The sequence below is a fragment of the Pollicipes pollicipes genome, unplaced genomic scaffold (assembly GCF_011947565.3).
Source record: "Pollicipes pollicipes isolate AB1234 unplaced genomic scaffold, Ppol_2.1 Scaffold_7261;HRSCAF=8764_pilon_pilon_pilon, whole genome shotgun sequence".
Classification (NCBI taxonomy): domain Eukaryota; kingdom Metazoa; phylum Arthropoda; class Thecostraca; order Pollicipedomorpha; family Pollicipedidae; genus Pollicipes; species Pollicipes pollicipes.
The window spans coordinates 46,971,543-46,993,450 of record NW_023597054.1 but is presented as its reverse complement, the minus strand read 5'-3'; the positions used below and the strand labels follow the sequence as shown (position 1 = coordinate 46,993,450).

The window sequence follows — 21,908 nt, the reverse complement described above, 5'->3', positions numbered from 1 at the left end:
ATTATGTATTCTTGAGCTCTTGATACAAAGTCAGCTGATTGTCCATGTTTTGTTTACAATAGAGCTCTTTTGTGTGTTGGATAATTGTCCGTGGATTGGACTCAGAAAAGACGTTTAATGAATTACGCGCCATTTTATTTTTATTTTAAACATGTTTCAGAAGAATGGTTTGTTTATTCACTGAGACTTTTGTATGACCTTGAAATTTCTTGTGCGTATAATTTAACATCCCTAAAAATCAGCCTGTGTCGCCAAAGGCCAGCTTTGGGAAGTGGGAGGTGTTGTGGTTTACCATGGATTGCTTTTAATAATACTGTATCATACTTTACGTTTGGAGCGTCATGATTACATGACACGAAAATTAAACAAGTCTTAGCTCTCTTACATGCGTTTGAACAGCCGCTCGTCTTGGGGCTGTTGCAGAATCATGCTGGAACTAATTGTCATCAGTGCGTCTGAAGCGCCCATTTAGAGTGAAACACGTCTAAGGAGGATGGAGGCGACTGCCAACAAAGGGGCTTTGGAAAATTACGGTGGTGTTGAAAATGATTTCAATAATTTGAACTGTCATCCAAATTCATGGAGTGATGATCAAACTCAGATGGGCATACAGAATGCCCATAACAGTGAACAGGCTAGCAAAACCAGCAAGCTCCACAGTGTGGTGGAAGCTGCCTGCAGGTAAGTATGTACATGGAGATGGCCATGTGTTTTGATGAAGTTGGTGGTGCAGATTATGTTGCAGCTGTGGCAGTGATCTGTATGATGTTGCATGAGGTTATTCATGGATGTGTTTTGTGCTATTGCTGCACATCTACTTATGTTGTAGATTCAAATGGTGCTGCTGCAATTTGCAATTGCAGGGAATGGTGCTGTGTTCCAATGTGTCATTGCCCCTCAGAGCCAAGTGTGTGAGTGGAGCTTTTGCATTTTAGTGGCTGTATGCTATTTTAGGATGGTGTGATCTAGTTAGCAACATAAATTTATAAAATCAATGTTTGCTGTCTGGTATCAATTTCCATCTTATCACTGAGCCTTTGGTTTATTTGCTGATAGGACATAGCCTTCATGCCACTCTTTTGTGTTTGCATTAGTATCAGATTAATTTAGCAACAATGTCTGCAATTTTGCAACAATGTCAATAATGCCTGGAACAGATGGATTATGGGAACATGGTCAGGTTTTTGTCTCTGATCTAAGCACTTAATATGGCTGTTAAGCAGTTTTGGAACTGTTATGAACAAAATGCAAGAGTGCATGCCAGCATGAGAAGCGTGTCATGGTAACCTAATCTTATGACCTTGTGAAATATGCATAGTGGGAAAAGAGGAGGAGGACTGTCTTGGATCTCACTGTGTTTGAACCTAGCCTTAAGGCATAACTTATATGATTGTTAACATAGTCCTAGCACTTGTATCCAGATACATAGCATAGCATGTGAAATTATAAACATTCTTTTAATAGGTTTTGTGTAAGCTAGTTGGGCAATATGGTATGAATCTAACTTCTGCTTCTTTGGGACACTTGTTAAAATATACACTGGCCATCCTTGGCTTCCATATATGTCCTGTCTTAGCAGCAGTATCGGAAGCAGAGATCTGAGGCTGAAACCAAGACTGAGACTGAGATGGAGACTGAGACTGAGACTGGCACTGAGACTGACACTTAGAGAATGAGAATGAAGCTGAGATTGAGGTGTAGACTGAGACCGAAGCTGAAAATGAGACTGGGACAAACTGAAACTAAGAATGTGGCTGAAACTTAGTCTGAGACAAAGACTGAAACTGAAACTGAAGCTAAGACTGAGACTTGGCTGGTTCTTAGGTCTTCACATGTAACAAATGAGTAGTTCTTACAAAACCATCTTTGTTTGGCCATGTTTCTTATGAAAACTGTGAACTCCTTTGTAAGCAACTTTAAAGTAATGAATCAGACGACGTTGTTGTGGAAAATGTTGGTAAAGTTTTTATTCTGCCAGCCTTTTTCTTAAATCCGTTATCAGGGATCTGCTGCTGATGTAGTGTCAGTCCAAACCTGTGAAGGTTTGTTTTGTCAGACATTTTGCTGGAGTTGTTTTTTATGCATCTGTAATTTTGGTTTCTGAATATATAGTTACAGGGCCAAGTAATGGCTGAATTTTAAGCAATATATATATCGTGTAATGTATGTATGCATACCTGGAAATATGCTTTAGGTAGTGGAGTATTTCAGCGTCATTGCTTCACCCTTGGTCATTGTCAGTATGGTTGAAAAGTGGAATTCATGTGAGTAGTAAATGATATTGGTGCATTTAGGTGCTGGGAGCTCAGTTTGTTATGGTAACTCTCGCTTGATCATGTTGTCATGGTAACTCTCTCACTTAGTCAAGTTTTCTGCTATTTGCCTGCCACTAATAATTCCAACTGAGAAGTGATTATTTGTCTGCTCATTTCAGTTCTGAATCCTGTGCAGTAGTGGATCGGATCTTACAGCAGGTGGATCAGCTATCAGATCTGGAGAAACTTCTGCTCTACCTCAAACTACCAGCTGGGAAGAACAATGATGTTGATCCACTTAAGATGTGAGTCAGGTCATACATCTGCTTGCTGAATGTGCAACTTGGTGCTGTGCTCTCCTGGTTGATAGTGGACAAGTCTTATATGATGTGTCTCGTCATAAATGCATCATGTGCTTTTATACTTCTCTAGATGAAGTAATCATATGCCCAGACATTATGTGCAGCATCTCACCATTATTTTGCTGTTACAGACCCCTGAACCCATTGGGCAGCAGGTTTGAGATCCAGCAGACCATCATGTGGATCCGCACACACCTGGAGGAAGACCAGGATGTGTCGATGCCCAAGCATGAGGTCTATGATGAATACCAGTGAGTGGTTGTGTACAATGCGTGCTTCCAAGCAGGAAAATGCTCTATAAAATACACAAAGGTTGTATCTACTCATCTGTGGACTACTGGACTCATCTTTGAATTGAATTTTTCATGTAGCAGTTTCTGGTTGATACCAGTATTGGATCTGCTGCTTATCTTAACTGCTTAGGATGTGCAGTATGGTGTGCCATGCTGCTGTTAGTGTATACAAATTTCATGTCTGCTTGTCAGACATATTTTCCTGTTTTGAGTATCAAAAGTTTGATGTTTTCAAAACATTAAGGGAAACAGCTTTTCAATTATGTGCTGAAAGTCATGAAGTTCAGCACTCTTTCAGCCTGCACATTGCACTTGTTTGGTGCTTATTTCTAAAATATTGAACATGGGTTGTCTGATGTAGCCCACAACAGAGGTAACCCATGCTGCATCCTGCTGTTGGAAAGCTAAGATGTGCTTTTTTATCAACATGGTTATTTTCCTTATGTGTACCTGTGCTTTATAACCAACCACATGAGTGATACCTGCACATAAATGGATGTTTTATGGAAGTGGAACTTCTGCACCAACTCTTTGCTAATATATTATTCACATGGTCTCAGCCTCAACTTTCCCTTTTGTTAGGCAGGGTGTGAAATTAAGTAAGTGCCTGCAATAGTGACTCATAACTTGTTGCACTGTGTCCATGCACTCTGCTCCATCACCATGGGTTTCACTTGCATGAAAAGCCAGTGAAACAATGCTACCTTCCTCAGACCTTTCTTAGTGTTCCAGGTCCCAGCCTGCCTCTGCATCCCCAGCCTTAGGAAAGGGGGAAGGGCAAGTTGGTCATATATGCCTGTTTTTCAAAGGTTTAGCATTAAACCCTTGGCAAATGAAGCATTTAAAAGGATTACCCCAAGGGAAGTCTAGCAGCCTGCCACACAGGACCCTCCTGCACACCTGATTGTGTCACCAGCTCACCCACTGTGGTAGTGTGCGCCCATTACAGCGCACCCTTGCCTGGCCTGCAGGGTGTACTGCAGCACCAACAGCATGAAGGGCCTGAGCACGGCCGACTTCGGCAAGGTGATGAAGCAGGTGTTCCCGCGCGTGCGGCCGCGCAGGCTGGGCACTCGCGGTCACTCGCGCTACTGCTACGCAGGTCTGCGGCGCAAGACCAAGCTGGAGGCCCCGCACCTACCCGACCTGGACGGCGAGACGCCGGTGAAGGTGGGTCCAGCCGGGAGGGGCCGCGTCGCCTGGACGGCGAGACGCCGGTCAAGGTGGGTCCGGCGAGGAGGGGCCGCGTCACCTGGACGACGAGACGCCGGTCAAGGTGGGTCCGGCCGGGGGGGGGGGGGCGTCATCTGGACAGGGAGACCCCAGTCAAGGTGGGTCCGGCCGCGAGGGGCCGCGTCACCTGGACGGTGAGACGCCTGTCAAGGTGGGTCCGGCCGCGAGGGGCTGCGTCACCTGGACGGCGAGACGCCGGTCAAGGTGGGTCCGGCCGGGAGGGGCTGCGTCACTTGGACAGGGAGACGCCGGCCAAGACCCGACGTGGGTCAGGCCAGGAGAGGATGCGTCACTTGGACAGCCAGAGGGACGCCTGGACACATGTGTGTGGGGTTGACTATTACGGAGGCTACAGAGACGAATCACGACTGTGCTCTGTGTTTGAGCCTCTCCGAAACCAAATGACAGCGACGCGAGCGTTAGCTTGACGGCCTTCGGTCGATTTCTGCCGTCCCCGGATCGCACGTTTTTCGCGGTTCTTTGTACATGAGACTGTCTGGAGTCGGCAGCCCACTGAATGGTGGCGGTCTCCGTATTGTGATCAGACTTCAGAGACGATGTTGCCCCAACAGTTTGCCTGGCCGAGTAGTCGCCAGTAAAAGATGGTGGCAGGGATGGTGGATGTTAGGTGGTGAGTGCTGGATGGTGCATGATGAGAGAGAGTGTAGGTGTGGATGAGCGCTTGCGAGGTGTACCTCCTCAGAATTGATATCGACTTAACGGATACATTTTGGCCTGCACGATGATGGTGGCGGGCTGCTGGGCGAACAACTGTGCCGAACAGGTCTGCAGTCAAGGAGACAAGCTAAGATTGTACACGATGTTTGTTGACCGCCGGAGCCGAGACCCACGCATTGTACCACGCGGTAGGCAGTACATTGACAACGTGAAGCTCGTCGCACTGGGCGCGTGGCACGAACAGTGCTGCACGAGCGAACAGCACGAACAGCGTTAGTGCTGTTCACGAACAGCGTTAGTGCACCCGGTGAGACAGGTGCTGGTTGTTAATTGTGTAAACACGTGATTGGCTTTGTTATTGGCCCTGAGGGGCATGAGCGAACAAAAACTCCAGTTAGACAGACAGTACACAGTATAGAGTCGCGATCGGTCGAGAAAAAAGGTAAAATGCATCGCTGGAATAAGACGGAGATGCCATGCGTTTCGTCTCGATTTTCTCCATGCATGCATCTCAGCAATTTGTCCCGATTGCTTCAGGCTGGCATCCTTTATCGCAGTTTTTGTCGCAGATTTTCTGAGCTTTGCTTTTTTCTCCATGTGGCACCAAACTGCTCGGAGTGAGGCAGTCGCCCACTCCACTAAAGAGAACTGCGCTGGGCGGTCGGAATCGGCTTGTGGTGAAGTGCCATTCACCGACAGTTAAACCTGCCCAGCGACAGCGCACCAATGTACAGCCACACCGCGGCAGGCTGCGTCTCTGTGCGGCATTAACCGGCTACGGGCTCTCGGAGTCCGGGGGCCTGTGACATCGTGAAGTCGCCGACGCTCGAAGCCGCTTGATTGGCGTGCGTCGCTGCGGCTTCGCGCTTCTGCTTCATATCAAGGAATGATGAATTTGTGAAAGTGTCTCTTTTCAAAGAGGATCGCAGCGGGATGTATAACGCTGGCCGAGGCAATGGTCTCAAAGGGACTTTGTGAGCGTCCTGTGTGTTTTGCTGGCCCCAGGCTAGCTGCGGCCTGAGACACTCGCATCCGGGGGCTTCTGCGCCCGGCTGTTGCCTGGCAACACCTGCACACAAGGAGGTGCATAGGCGTCGTGTCAGTACGGTCTGGAATCCCCGGCAAAGGTCATTTAACGCGCACCAACCGTGGCCGGTGTTCACGGGCGTCAAATCTTCAGGTTGAGACTTAACTGCATGTTGTCCTGTTGTCAGTATTTAGGACGGCAGTCCGTGTTTGTTTACACCGTCGTGGAGTTAGATGGTTTATTGCACACGTACCAACGCTGCGAACAATCTCTTGCAGCAGTTAGCCCCTCCCGAGCTGGAGAGACGACTATCGACCGCTAGCGCCGCAGAGTAGGGATTACAATGTTGTTTTAGGCTATGTTCCGATCTACGAGCTCCCGTAACGGATTACCGCCTTTTGCGATGTGTTTTCTGACCGATGCGAGCGGTCGGTGGCACTGCTGGTTCACTGTGATGTGCTTCAAGAGCAGCCACTGACTGTGCGGAGGACGTATGCAGGCAGTAGCAATGTCGCGACGCTTGCTCCTGACTGTTTCTCAGCGGGGGGTACTGCTGCGTCATATGCGTGTTGTTTGCCGTCCGCTTCTCCGCCATGGGCTGAAACTGATGATGATGAGGCGCAGTTGTACCCGGGCTTTAGGTTCACAGGGGGGTGGGTGAGAGGCGACTGTTGGATGCTTACGATTGCGCGCAGTCTTGCCAGATGTGACTGAAGACAGACCCGTCCCTCGAAAGTCCGCAGCATCTCAAGTGCCCGGCGGTGACCACTGATCGCTTGCTGGCGTATCGAAGCTCCTCGCTGCATTGCGCCTTGTCGCGCTGCAGGGCAGCTGCTCCCAGCCGTGCCTGACGTGGCACTGAGCACACATAGCCAGCGCACTCGAAGTGGTAAGAGGTGCTGCTGCAAGGCTGTGCTGCTCTGCAAGGACGGTTCGGCGCCGCAAGGACGCGAGTATTTACGAGAGCACGCCTGATCCCCGACTGTCTTTAGCACCCGGGCTGTTACCACGTACGCCGAGCTTTCCGTTCAGCACCTGGATTTACGACGGCTCGAAATAGCCGTCATCCATTATGGATGAGTGGAGCGGTGGCGGTGGGCGCGCGCGCCGGGACCGGGATCGGGACCGGGACCGGGACCGGGTGGGGGGAGCCACGGCCGGCGGCGAGATTCGATCAGCGCGAGCCTTGCAGCGTGGCGCTGGCCGTGACGTCACGGCCAGGTGGAGCTGTGCAGTGGGAGAGTGGGTCGTACGGTGGTGGACGGTCCCCTAGACTGGGGCGGTGCTCAACTTCGGACGTGCACTTAGTGGCTGCTCATCTCGCCGCCTCCCCTCCCTTCCCCTCCCCCTCCCCCCCCCCCCCCCACTTCCAGCGGATCTTGGTTTTCAGCAACAAAAATTGGCTCCACAAAGGGTGTAATTACGGAAGAGGTATAGAACCTGCAAGCATTCATAAACAACGTACAACACGTAACATGTGCTATCGCCCTTTTCACACACAGCCCGCTCTTACATTATGATTACGATTGTTCGTTTTCTTCTGCGTCTGCGTTAGAGGCAAGTTCGTGTCTTTGCGACGTCCCTTTTCGTTTCCCGCCATGCACCATGTTTGTTTTTCCCACCATACTGCAACTTTGTGGAGCCTGCAAGGAAGCCTTGACAATAATGTAACACGCAGAATTGCGCTACCATTAACCGAAAACGCGCTTGTGCTGCGAGGAATGGTTGCAAATATATAACCGCGTTAGAAGCATGACTGGCACGACCTGGGCGCGGAAACTGCAGTTTCGGGCTGCTTGGATCTCCCGACCCGCCGCCTCGGTCGAAACAAACAAAACAAACACGAAAATCAAAACAAAGTCGTGAATCATGGCCAGTTTCGTCACTGTGCGATTGGTCTGAAATATTTATAAAAATCTGACGCGAATTTACTGTCTTTATACGTTGAAGGTGAATTGTCATCTTATTGGCATTTCAGTTTGGATCGGAAAGCGTTGAGCAACTGTCTTTTCGTCAGTTGATCAAATCAGAAAGCCACTTGTTTTCGACGGGTTGGCTCATGATCACCATGTTGATTTAATGAGGGCATTTCACGTTGCTCCTGACATTATGTGCTGTGAAAACCTGGATAATTAGAATACACGGCCATGGATTGAAGCATAACCAGCACAGCTAAATGTCAGGTGGCAGGAGATTCGCATGGGAAGCAATTAGTTGGGGCGAGAGCATTCCTGCTCATGCCTGGCGAGTGTGTCTGTGGTAGCCAGCTCCTAGTGGTTCGGTGGGACTCCGCAGGCCCTTGCGGCTGCTTGTTTTGCGATCAGTGCTGAACACCTGGCTATTTACTGTTTGTTTGATGCCCAGGAAGTTTGTTAAATGCCAGAAGTCGACGCTTTTTGGAGGTGATCGTTAAGAGCTTCGGCTGGATCGCATGCGCTTTACGAATCGGACCTCAGTGGACCCCGCCCGGCTTCTGAACAGCCCGGCCATGACTGGTCAGCAAATGATTTCTTTTAGACGGGAGTGCAACCCGCACGCTGGCTGGTTAAAGCGGCTACCGTGGAGCGGGCCGAGGCGGCGCCCCCTGCCGAGACTGGTGCGGCCTTGGGCCTGATCAGTCGGCTGACCCTGCATGTCTACGGCCGATGGCAGGCGGCCTTGTTGTCACGCCAGACCGTGCTTCGGCGTGGCCCCTGTCCAGGTCAAGTCCTCTGTTTGCATTGTGGTGTCTGTAAAAATGGTATACCCGGAGACGTTTGGACTGTAAGCGCGGCTATGCTCGGTGCAGTTCATCTTTTGAAGTTAATCGGTTCGAATAAGAAACCAACGATTACTTCCCAAAATCGACGTACCGGTTGGTTGGACGCCGACAGCGGGCGGTCATAAACCACATCTGTGTCACAACTTGCATCGAACCATAATTGAAGGGGATAACGATAAGCACAATGTCGCGTCTGGCACCTGGCCTAGCTGAGCTCGGCGGGACCGGTGGCGTGTCACTGGGGCGGGCGTGCCGTTACAGTCCTGCCACCGGGTCCAGCTGGCGGGCATGTCTTCCCACTGGTGCCCCCACGCCGCTCGCAAGCGGCCTCCGTTGCCGGCCTGTGTACCTTTGGCGGTGGGCTGTTCGGCGGCTTGTTTGTCACCGACACCGGGCATGACCGCGGAGCGGCCCGGACCGTCGGCGCCTCGCCTTGAGGCCCGCTGCAAACTTCACGGGCCCGGCGGCCCGCTCGCTGGCGTGCAGCGACGCCATAGAAAGCGTGCCCGGCCGATCGGCGACCTGTCCTCCGCCCTCCGCGATCGATGGGGCCCCGCTGTTGGCCGGTTGCTAGGCCATGGTACTGGAGCACCGAGGCAGCCGAGCGTAGGTCAGTGCCAGCGCTGCGAGGTCGCTCGGTGTGGCGGCGCGGCTGTCGGGCCGCCAGCGGGTCGACAGCGGGGCCGCCTCCGCCGCCGGCCGGCGCCCGGCGGCGGGCCGCCAGCGGGCCGACAGCGGGCCGCCTCCGCCGCCGGCCGGCGCCCGGCGGCGGGCCGCCAGCGGGTCGACAGCGGGCCGCCTCCGCCGCCGGCCGGCGCCCGGCGGCGCTCAGGTCGCTGCGCCGGCCCGTCGGCGGCCGCTCGGCCCGCCGGTGACGGCCGACGGGAGAAGCGTCTCTCCGGGCTGCCCGGGGTCACCAGCGTACCGATGCCTGCAGGCGCCGCCGGTGCACCACCGGACGGTGGTCGCCGCTGGCACGGCGCGCCGCCGCCTCGCTCAGCCGGCCCGGCCCCTGGTGGCTGCCGTCGGGGGAGGGGAGGGGGGGACGTAGGCTAGCGCACGGCGGTGACCACGGCTGACCTTGCGCCGGTCATTTCTTCTCCTCCCTGCCCCGTCCCACCCCTGCCCCTCCCTTGCGACCTTTAGGCTCCCCTCGCAGGCATAGTCGCCCGGGCAAATGACGCTGTCGTTTGATGCGGTGCATCCTGGCGTAAACTTACGGCAGCTGAGGCGGCTTCAGAAACAAATCGTCACGTTTGTTATCCGTCCCGATTGCTGAATCGCGTAACTTCACGTAAACATACGCTGACCTCGATTTTGCATTCCATGCGGTGAGTGCTTGTGGCAACATCTACGTGGTTACATGGTGTTATATGGAAAGCTACGTGCAAGGTGCTTAGTTCCTGCGAGCAACATTTGTCTGTAGTCGCTGTTAAAGCTGACAAGCAAGGGGTCAACGAACGAACTCCCTTCGAGTCAGAATTTCAATAATTATTTTTTATTAGAACCGCTAGCTTTGATTGCGGATAATTCAAGGTAATCACAGCAAATAGCAACAGGTTTGCAGCTCCCCAAAGGAGTTCTCTACAAGTTCAGCCTCGTATATGTTGCATACCTTTGTTTTGAAAGTTTTCCACCGTCTAGTGGAAAGCGCAAGTTTTCCAAGTGGTCACGCCCAGAGACGCAGCGCCAGTGGTGCCATCCCACGTGTCCCGGATTGTTGGGAGTTAAAAAGTCGCTGCTTGAAGTCGGCGTTTGAACTCGGGGTGGTATGTGCTCGTTCTTGAAGGCTATCATGTGAGCTTCGTCCTGGCGGGGACCGGTCGGCGTGCTCTGTGGTGTGACGAAGTTCGCTGTGCAACAGAAACCAAGTCCTGTATGAGAGTGTGATCAAAGTAATTTTTGTAGCCGCAGAAAGTGCGAACCACACCCTCTTATGCCATGAGCTACAGTCACGCTCGTAGCCTTGGTATCCATCGTCAGCTAGTGGCTGCTTGCATTTGAAGACAGTTCGTGTTTGGCTGTGCAAGCCGCTCCGCGGATGAACCACCGTGACTTGACTTGACCTCGTTGACCACGGGACACCTTGCTGTTTGAGCATAAGAGAAGAGCGGGCTGCCCGAACCGCAGCCGGATTGGCTGGGGTCATCCTGCCAACTAAGGGCCCCGGAGAGTGCTCAAATATGTGGTGCATGTAGGATTTGATAAGGGTGTTTGAATTGGGAGAATTCCAATGAAAATTTAACGCTCCAGCTGCAATGGAATGGGTGGAGAATACGGCATGGCAGATGTGGCAGCCGCGTCACGATTGTTCTCAACGTCAATACAACTCTTAACAAGTTGCCTTTAAGAGTTATTGAGTCCGACAGGCGTGTCCCACAAGCCTTTCCTAGCACTCTTCACCTGTGGATGCTAATCCATCACGCAAACGAAGACAACGAAAGACATGCATTACAGCGAGGGTAGTGAAGCGATGATATCACACGAAGCTTCGGTAATCAGTCATGCTCATTGTGTTTGTAACTGTGCCATTTTTCAAACCGCGCGCTGTTTATCCTGTTGAGTTTTTACTGACCAGTTAGGTCCGGCGGGTACAACTGCAGAGCTGCTGGTCGCATATTTTGGTTTCCATCCACATCTACCCTAGTTATTATTCCCAGCGTATTTTCCCATAATTTTACCCTCCCGTCCCCGTCACCTTCCCACACGCGCATGCAGTTGCGAAGGATGCATTGATGGCCTCCAGATAGCATTGCCGCGCCGTCAATACCAGACGCGTCGTCGATACAGCAGCACAATAGCGTGTGTCACTCTCCGCCGCTGACGTGGCAACGCGAAGCTAGCGCCCGGTTGCAGTTTGTGTGCTCGCCCCGGTGCATAGAGGCCGATCTATAGTAAAAGGTTGGGTAGGGGGCGTTCGAAATCATCATGACGAGAGCCATAGCGTTTGTCTGGCACGGCGGCTATCTGTTGAGCGGTTTTGTGTAAGGGTAGTACCGTGACGTTTGTAATTTGGAATAAGGAATGAAATGGAATGATTCGGCAGTTCTTGTAGTATGCATGGAAAATGCTCAGGGCGTAGCAACAGGGACATGGCTATTTCGCCGAGGGACGATGGTGGTAACTGCTGTTCGTATGAGCACTTGTCAAGCATAGAACAAACCACAGACGCTTTCTAGTGTGTACTGATGGTGCACAATGGGACACATCAAGAGAGCGACTTCAGAAATCGTGCCTGATGTTCATTCCGACGAGGCAGCACCGCTTGTAGGAGCGGATTGTACTTACTGAAGCGTCATTTTGACTCACTGAAAACGGTACCAAGATATTTAGTTAGATATCTGGGAAGGTACGTCGTCCTCTTGCGATGCAGTCGTGTGGATTTTCTCTGCAAAGGTATTTACGTTGCATTAATTGCAAAAATGTTATATATATATATATATATATATATATATATGTATATCTAATTGACAAAATATTTGCGTTGCATTAATTCTACACTGTATTGGCCAGCACACCGGCCTGTTGGAAGGCAAGCGTTTCCTAGTGGTGTTCTTATTACGACAGCGCTTATGGCGGAATAAGCGCGTCACAGAGTGTTATGATGGAATAAGGGCGTCACAGCGCGTTATGACTGAATAAGCACGTCACACAGCGTTATGACGGAATAAGCGCGTCACACAGTGTTATAACGGAATAAGCACGTCGCACAGCGTTATGACGGAATAAGCGCATCACAGAGCGGTATGACGGGAGAATGGTGATACTGATTGCAGTGTTCGTTTTTTTTTTTGCTCGTGGTGGTAAGCACTCGTTGCAGTCATAATGTGCTGCTCGGTCCATGCCGATATAATTTTGACGCGTCGTGAGCCCCATCTTTTAGCGCGTGGAGGTGCACCTGATGTACGCATTTCAATGTCGTATTTCATTTGGTATCAATCGCCAGGAGTTTGCGCCTTGCACTTTAAGTGGTATGCACCGTTTTGGCTTTGGCATGGTCCCCATGGGAAAGAAGCGCGCAGCAGTAGACGTTTTGCTTCGGCAGTGCCGTATTCCATGTTGTCGCCGCCAAAGGTAAGACGTGGCGTCAGAGGTGGCAGCATTTCCTATGTACTGGATTGCTGGGAGTCAAAAAGTCGCTGTGTTAAATTATAAATGTGTGGTCGTTTAAGGAGGCTTGTGAGCCTGGTTCTGGCCCTGACTGGTCGGTAAGCTGGCTGTGACACGTCGGTACGAAATTCCGGTATGGAGGCCCATTGTGCCCAGATCTGTGCTTTGCAGCAGCTGCTGTCCGGCAGAACATATTTTCCCGTGTCCACTATATGTCTGTTCTGATGGGGGACACCGACCGGCTTCACTTGATGTGTGGGTTTTTGTAGTCCTGGTACGTTTTGGTCTAAACAGGATTATACATGTTTGGTGTTTGGGTTGTAGTCTTTCCTCAAAGACAGGAACAAGGGGTGTCTCTGTATGCGATTATGGCATTAATGGCCTGTTAATCTTTGCAAGCAGCCTGGATTTCCTGTGCACATGAATAGTAAATGCGTCAATGCAGTGCCATTTTGTCGGAGCTACACAAAGCGCTGCTGATGTAAAACCCATATGGCAGCACAAATTGGAGCCTTTCTAAAGCTGTGAGGGAGGACAGGCCTGGGGGCCCGTGCGGAGGGCGATATCGCCACCGCCGGCGGCCCCGACCGGCCGGCCGGTTGGTGCTCGGCACGGCTGCCGGCCCGCCACTGAGCGGCCGGGAGTCCGCCGGCGCCCCGTCCGGCTGCCAAGGCCAAACACCGGCCGACGGGCCGGTGGCGGCGGCTCACGGCGGCCCGGCGGCCCGGCGGCCCAGCGGCGCCCCCTGGCCAGGCCCCGCCTCGTGTCCCGCGAGACTACCGAACACGAGACGAGGCGCGAGGCGCAGGCGGCGCGGCACGGGGCCGTGACCTGCCGCTGGCCGGCGGCTGGGGAACACCAGACGCCGCAGCCGTGTAACGATCGGCCGGACGAAAGGGCCCATAGGCTGCTGAGGCCCTGCCCGAGCGGCGACACCCCGCTGGCCTGCTGTGACCCGGTCCCCTGCTCCCTCTGATCAGCAGCCGTGATGACCTGTCTGTGCCGTGTTGTGACCCGGCGCCGTATTCCGCAGGCGGGTGGTGAGGTTGGCGCCAGCGGCGGCAGCGGCAGCGGTGACGGCTCTGGCGAGCTGGCAGCCTCTTCCCTGCTGATCCGCCAGTGGGCCGAGAAGCTGATCGGCGAGAAGTTCGAGACGCTCTCTCAGCTCAGCAGCTACCTGGTCAAGAAGAACTACGTGTCCGGGCCGACGCCGGCCGGCCTGGCGGGCGCGGCCGCCGTGATAAAAGGTGGGCGAGCGGGTGGCGGCGGCCGGCGCTGGCGGCCTTGAGTGGCCGCCGGCCGCGCCCGTCTCGACGCGCCGCTCATGGGGCGCGCCGTGACGCGGCGATTAGCTGACCACATCGCTCGCCGGGCGTCGCATCCCCAGGCCGGTTGGCCGTCCTGGTTCTCTCATGTTTTCATGCGATTTTGGAACAGGTTGGGATAACGCTCTTAAATTGTGTTACTTCGAAGAGATATGTATCTCTCACGCTCTATTTAAGGTTGAGTTGGTAAGATCTCGATAAAAGGTATCTCGTGTTATGATCCCTAGAATGGCCACATAAAAAGGATTTTAAAATACGCTTGTCAGCTCCAACAAATCTTGAAACCCTGCCAAAACCGCTGAAGCATTGTCACTTTTACTCTTTGTTTTCGGCTATGACGCCATGGACCGAGACACTTTCAGAACAGAGATGTCCACTGTGGACTCGCCTCCCATTGGGCTCCGTATTGAGGCTAAACTTTTATAGATTTATCTTGACGTAAGTAGAAAATGGAGCACAAAAAGATCTGTTGGGATAATCGGGAGAGGTCATACTGCACTCTGCTAGGCATGTGTTGAAAACAAGTTATCTATGCCTAATCCGTATAAGGCTGAGCCCTGTTGGTAACAGGCGCAGAAGCGAATGTCAGGAGACATGCGGCCTCGATCGATTATTTTTGGGGATAATAGGGGCGCTGCTGTGGAATAGGGACTAAGAAAGCCTCCCTAAATGCGGGTCGTGAAGAGTGGCACCGATGCCTCCGCATAACGTATTCATGCTAGTGAGTACGTGGATATCTCTCCGCTCCCTCGCGTTCTCTGTATTGCCATCTATAACATTTACAACTTCTGTATTCCAGATATGCCGTCTAGTTATTTGCATCCAGTCAATAGGCATAGAGAAACCCAACTACAGTTGCAGAGAAAACTGCAAGAGAAAGAGCTGTTTCGTGAGCAGAAGAAGAAATTGCAGGTCAGTACGGCTATGACTTGGCCGCTTCTGAAACCAGTCAGCTTATCGTGCAGTCGTTGGGAGGAGATGATGTCGCGTTCTTTCCATATTTCCACCAATCGGCTTCGGTCACAGACCTATTCAGCCGCATTTCGACGGTGTCGCGTCAGTCGAGGTCCGGGATATGATTGACGCTGCCCAGTATTTCCCAAATGGGCTGCTCTAGCTGGAATCTCACAAACGCGTGTCGATGGCTGGTGGTTGTCTCCTCCTACCGCACCGGTCAGCTGACGGTCACCTGGGGCCCGTCGGGCTGCCAGCTGAGCGGCGCTGTCCACCCGCGCGGCTGCGCCAGTCCGGGGCGTCCAGTCCCCACCGCAGCCATGTGCCGCCAATGGTCTGGTCGCTGCCTGAGCCGCGCCACTCGCCCCGCTCGCAGGACTCGGACGGCAAGCTGGAGAAGGGCGGCGCGCGCGGCCGCAAGCGCAAGAAGGGCCTGTCGGACGAGAAGCCGGACGCCTCGGACGACGCGTCGATGGACGGCTCGGCCGGCTACGGCGAGCCGCCCGGCTACGGCGAGCAGTACAGCTGGCTGGAGCCGGCGGCCGACGCGTTCGCGGCGCCGCTGCCGCAGCCGCCGGAGCCGGAGCGCGGCGAGTACGCGCCGCTGCCGGAGCCGGCCTGTGTCAACATGTCGACGATGAGCGGCGGCGGCCCGGTGCCGAGCGCCGCGCCCACGGCCCACTCGCACTGCCCGGTCATCACCAGCGCGCCGCACGGCGACACGGTGGCGCACGCCACCTTCGTGCAGCCCGCCGGCCGACAGCACAACGGCTACCCGCCGCCGCCGCCGCCGCCGCCGCCGCCGCCTCCCCCGCCGCCACCGCCGCCGCCGCCGCTGCCGCCGCCACCGCCGCCGCCGCCGTCGCACGTCAAGTTCAAGGCGATCCAGCCCAAGTTCGAGCCGGGGGAATACGACGGGCGGGCGTCGTGCGCCGGCGGCGCCGAGGGCCACCGCGAGTACAGCGACGTGCTCTGCGGCCAGGATAACGAGGAGGAGCTGATGCAATACTTCAACAACAAGGACCACCACCAGAAGGAGGAGCTGTCGCAGCTGCGCATGCTGCTCGAGCAGAACCTGCCCGGCAGCAAGGAGACGCAGAAGGTGGACAAACCGGCCGGGCCGTACGGCGCGGCGGCCGGCCAGAACGGCGCTGGCGGCCAGTCGGTGGCGCTGCGGCGGCGCGTCAGCTTCCAGCCGAGCCTGTCGGCGCCGGACGGCCTGCCGCTGCCGCCGCCAGGCATGGTGCCGCCCAGCCCCAACACGCGCCGCCGCTACTTCAACTTCCAGCCGATCGCGCACGAGCCGCTGCCGCCGCCGCCACCGCCGGGCGTCGGCGAAAGCCCATTCGTGTCACCTCACAGCACGCCGCTGCCGCTGAACCGGTCGCGCCACAACTCGGGCCAGCTGTCCGCGCCGTACCTGGCGCGCGGCCCCGGCACCGGCACTATCACGCCCTTCTCGGCCATCTCCGAGCTGTCACGCTGCGCCACGTTCGGCTCGGAGAACTCGACGCCGTTCTTGTCGCCGCAGTCGACGCCCGTGCCGTTCGCGCGCTCGCGCCACAACTCGAGCCAGCAGACTTGCCGCTTCCCGCAGAGCCGGTCGCGCCACTCGTCGGGCGCCACGTCGCTGGTGGCGGCCTCGCTGGCCGCCGCCGGCTGCCGCCATTCACAGCCGCTCTACTCGCCGATGAACCCCAACCCGTACTCGCCCATGTCGACGATGGCGCCGGCCTCGCCGCACATGTCGGTCGACGAGTCGGGCATCCAGACGTCCAACTTCCCGACGCCCGACGGCACGCCGTCGGTGCGCTCGCGGCACTCGTCGTCCGGGTCTGGCATCTCGCCCATCTCGGCGCCCGTCTCGCCCACCAGCACGGCGCTGGTGGACACGCGTGCCGGCTACAGCGACCTGCGGCGCCGTCACCAGTCGGCCCGGCGCCACCGTCCACTACCGGCCGCCGCGCTCTGTCAACGGCGCCGGCGGCGCCGTTCGACGCGCTCGCCTTCGAGATGGCCGGCCTGACCGACAACCTTGACCCGGCCGCGTCACTCGGCCTGCAGCGCTCGCAGAGGCGTGCCGCCCACCCTCGCTGGCGGCCGGCGGTCCGGCCGCCAGCGGCGGCTACGTGTTCCGCGCGCCGCCGGCTGCCATCTCGCACTCGTCCCACCTGGCGGCGCCACTGTCGCTCGAGTACGGCCTGGACGCGTTCAGCGGCGCGGGCGGTGGCGGCGGCGGCAGCGGCGGCGGCGGCGGTGAGGCGCCCGCCGGCTGCTCGTCCAACATGACGCTGGCCGAGCTGAACACGAACCTGCAGCGGCCCAGCGTGTCGACGGCCGGCCGCGACGGGCTCGGTCTGCACGAGCAGGCGACCAGCGTGGACGCCGACCTCGGCGAAACGCTGCAGGCGCTCAGCGAGTGCGACGAGTTCTCCCAGCTCATGATGCAGGTGCCTGGCAATGAGTGAGCCGGTGACGGCGGCGCCTCGGCCCCAGCCCTGGTCCGGTGTCGGCTGCCGCAAGCGTCAGTACATCCACATACATACACACACATACACATGCAGACACACATATACACAAACTCATCCGGATACGTATGCTGGAACTATGCGGACAGTCTCGTGCAAATTGCATTTTGCGTAGATGTTGATGCGCAACGCCACACAGATCGACGGGTGCAGAGCGCGGTGGAGCGGGCGGCCCGGCGCCGCCGGAGAGCGGGGCTTCGCTCCGCCTCGGCCGCTCGTTTGTAGGCTAGTTTTTACCGTATAAGCTGGTAAGGGGAGGGGGTGGTAGGGTAGCGGGCCGCCGCACTGTGCTGTCCGCTTTTGTCCGGGGGTGCCGTGGGGGCCCGGCCGCCCGCCGCCGCATGCCCACATAGAGCTGCCGATGGTGCGGCGGATATATTTTACTGAGGCGGGGTGCGTAGCTAGGCGGCGCGAGTGGAGAAAAGTACCTGAAAACTCCAATATCTGTGAGATTGGATGCGCGGCGGAGTGGGAGCGGCCCGGAACAGTACAAACGTGTGTCGGCTTTGTGCAATTCACAATGGGCAGCAGTCCGGGCGCGCCGACGCTCCAGACGCTGGCCGGTGCGGCGTGCGTGAAGGCTGGAGGCGCTCGCTGCCGCCGCTGCGGCACGCGCGGCACGCCGGCGGGCCGTGTGGCCGGCCGCCGCCGCATCGCCACCCCTCCGGGGCTCTGCTCGTCGATGTTCGTTGTGCACAGTTGGCTGAGCTTCGGCGCGCGCTGCCTCGGCTTGTTACTTGTTTGGCGCGGCGGCGGGGCGTGGCAACGCCGCCACCGTCGGCGGCGTCCGCCCAGCCCCGCGCGCCCCCACCCCCTCTCCGGCGTACATGTGCTTGCCCTGTGGAACGGTTGGCTGTACGCTCGTTTATTTTTGTCCGTCGCTGGCTGTTATGAGGCGGCGTTTGTGCGCGCCGCCCTTTGGAGCTGTTGGGCGAAGCGGCCCCTGCCGGCCGCCGCCCGGCGCCGCCTCTAGCAGTAGCCGTAGTATTCGCTTTAAGGTGATCTAGACTTACAGTGGATTCTGCTGCCCTGGCGATGTCGTGTCTGGTACCTGGCCCGCTGTGACTGGCTCCGGTCTACTAATCAAAGCGGTGTAGCTGCGCGCGCGTGTCGAGGGCATTGTAGCCACGTACTTTCCGGAATCGTGTAACAGCTGGAGAAATTATATATTTTATGCTTACGAACGATCGCCGTTGTTATTGAAAACGACGAGGCTGGAAGGGCCCCGCATTTTACCGGCACGATTGCGATAACGCCAGCTGCCAGGAACAGTTCAAACAGCACAGTGTGTACCGAGTAGCGTTGGGTTTAACCGTTTTATCTGTACCGTCGGCGACAGCGGCGCGTATTCATCTGGTTCATTTCTCCAGACGATGGGTGCGCCGCTGGATTATGGCATACCCGCAACAGTGTTGGTGGTGTCTGCTGTCGCGCGTGGTGCCACGCGTCTGACCGCCACAAACTTTTGCCAAATGTAGGCTCTTCTCTGTTATTTGTTCATTTCGAATGCCATCAATACACAATAAAGCAAGCCTAATCACAAACGCCACGTTGTTGTTTTTGCTGCGTTTGAAGAGCGTGCAAGCAGAACGATGTGTAGTAATTGAAGTTGTGTACCGGGCAGAATGCCACAATTCGAAGCTTTGTAACATGAATGAGGATCGATGTCACTCGGCTCTCTCATCTGACACGACACTAAAATGCATGTTGTTTATTAAAAATGCAAAATGCGTACTGTCCGTCCTCAGCAAGGACGCGTGCAATCTACGGCACGCCCACACGGACCGAACGCGTCGGAAGCCGGATGGCATGGGAGGACGCTCGGGGTGGGGCGACTGGCTGGCTACAATGGACAAGCCGCTGCGTTCGAGCAACGAACGCTTCGGTCATGCACGTGCAAGGCCAGTTTGGACACCGATGCGGTCATAAGGCACAACAAGGCGGCTGGACGCCATCAGGGGTTCATGTCATCCAGACATGACAGACTCGGCGAATGCCAGCACAAGCTAGCCTCGACATAAACACGCGCACACATGCGAAATCCGCGCCGCATCGCGAAAACTTAACACTACAGCAGCTAACACTAAGCACCTTCCACCTGGGCTCGTAATGCCACGTCGCAAAATGCCACATCGTCTAAAATATCAATGTCGCTGTCGCGGCCAGTACTGTCTGGGCCGCTGATAACGCCTCGCACGCACCGGCCTGTAATCACCACTGGCTACCGCCGCTCACGAACAATCAGAGCGTGGCCTCGGCCTCCGGCAAATGATGCTGGCCGCCGACCTCAGCCGGCAGCCGCGGTGGGATTGGCTCCTTCCACCGCCGCCATCGCCGCCCATCCGACTACGCACAGAGGCAGTGAGTGGCGGGACAGAACGGCGGGTTCTTCATCAGGCAGTTCGACGTGCACCACTGGTCCATGCCGGGGATCGCGCGCCACGCGCCAATTGCCTCACAGCCAATCGGCAGACCCGCTGCCGTCGGCCAGGGGTCAGACGTAGTGGAGCTACCCGGCCAGGGGTCAGATGTCACGGAGCCTCCCGGCCAAGGGTCAGATGTCGCGGGGCTTACCGGCCAGGGGTCAGGTGTAGTGGAGCTACCCGGCCAGGGGTCAGGTGTAGACGGCGTGGACGTCGTTGTGGGTTTCTCCGTGGGGATCACTGGAGGTCTCTGCGGCCAAGGGTAGGGGACGTAGGGTGGTCTTTGTGTTGGTGGCGAGGGTGTTAGAGAAGGCTGCGCGGCGATTGGTTTGACATCACCCGTGGGTTTTGTCTGCACCGGATCTGTAGGAAGGACGGGGATTGGTTTGACATCGCCCGTGGGTTTCGTTTGCACCGGATCTGTAGGAAGGACGGGGATTGGTTTGACATCGCCCGCGGGTTTCGTTGCACCGGATCTGTAGGAAGGACGGGGATTGGTTTGATATCGCCCGTGGGTTTCGTTTGCACCGGATCTGTAGGAAGGACGGGAATTGGTTTGACATCGCCCGTGGGTTTCGTTTGCACCGGATCTGTAGGAAGGACGGGAATTGGTTTGACATCGCCCGTGGGTTTCGTCTGCACCGGATCTGTAGGAAGGACAGGAATTGGCTCGACATCACCCGTGGGTTTCGTCTGCACTGGATCTGTAGGAAGGACGGGAATTGGTTTGACATCGCCCGTGGGTTTCGTCTGTACCGGATATGGGTCTACTGCTGGCAGGACGGGAATAGGAGATACGGCGCCGATGGGCTTAGTCTGGATGCCCCCTGGCTTGACTGTGTCCTCGGGCCCACCACTCCCTGGCGTCACTTCCTCTAGCGCTGACACAGGAGGTTCTAACGGCCCCGGACCGTCCGGAGTTGGTTCGGTCGGGTACACCCTCCGGACGGAGGCCTCGGGTATCCTGCGATCGGCGGCCGGGGTCTGGATACCCGCCGCCAAACGGCGGTCTGAGGTTGCCGCCGATCGGAGGGTACCCTCCCTGCGGCCGGCTGGGGTACCCTCCCTGTGGCCGGCTGGGGTACCCGCCGGGGACCGGCCTGACGCCCCCGCCGGGGACCGGTCTGGGGTACCCGCCGGGGACCGGCCTGACGCCCCCGCCGGGGACCGGTCTGGGATACCCGCCAGGGACCGGTCTGGGGTACCCGCCGGGGACCGGCCTGACGCCCCCGCCGGAGACCGGTCTGGGGTACCCGCCGGGGACCGGCCTGACGCCTCCGCCGGGGACGGTAGCGGTGCCGGTGCCTGGGGCGACGGCGGTCGGCCGTGGCACGGCGCCGTGCGGCGGCGGCTCGGACCACACAGTGACGGTGGCGCCGGGCCGGTGCACGCCCGTCATGGTCGGCGTCGGCCCGGCGATGATGGAGATGACCGGGCGGCCGGGCCACGGCCGCGGCGGCCACGACGGCCGGCAGCCGGGACGGCCGCCGCACGCGCCCGGCCGCCAAACGATCGACGTCGTAACCACTGGCCGGCCGGTGGCCGTCGGCCGCACGGCCACCGGCGTCTGGCCCGGCCGGATGGCGGTCACCAGCTGACCGGGCTGCGTGCCGATCAAGGTCGTGTCGAACGTTAGCCAGGTGGTGCCCGGCCGACTGGGGTACGTGGACGGCGGGACGACCTGGATCGATGTGACGGAGGGGGAGAGAGTGGCACCTGTCAGGATAGACGTCACGGAGGGGTACAGAGTGGCTCCAGTCAGGATAGACGTCACGGAGGGGGAGAGAGTGGCTCCAGTGAGGATGGACGTCGAGGAAGTGGAGAGAGTGGCTCCAGTCAGGATAGACGTCACGGAGGGGAGAGAGTGGCTCCAGTCGGGATAGACGTCACGGAGGGGGAGAGAGTGGCTTCAGTCAGGATAGACGTCACGGAGGGGGAGGGGTGGCTCCAGTGAGGATG

General features: G+C 56.8%; 1 protein-coding gene across 1 annotated transcript; it reads left to right on the top strand.

Moving 5' to 3' along the window:
• The first annotated feature begins 255 nt into the window (after positions 1-255).
• LOC119111537 (uncharacterized) lies at positions 256-17,466 on the top strand. The gene is made up of 10 exons (XM_037235350.1): positions 256-681; positions 2,435-2,560; positions 2,749-2,868; positions 3,882-4,080; positions 13,753-13,966; positions 14,844-14,956; positions 15,375-15,539; positions 15,873-16,120; positions 16,253-16,931; positions 17,299-17,466. Exons 1-10 carry the CDS (start codon positions 494-496, stop codon positions 17,464-17,466), a joined length of 2,220 nt encoding a protein of 739 aa, XP_037091245.1. The 5' UTR covers positions 256-493.
• The last annotated feature ends 4,442 nt before the right edge of the window (positions 17,467-21,908 follow it).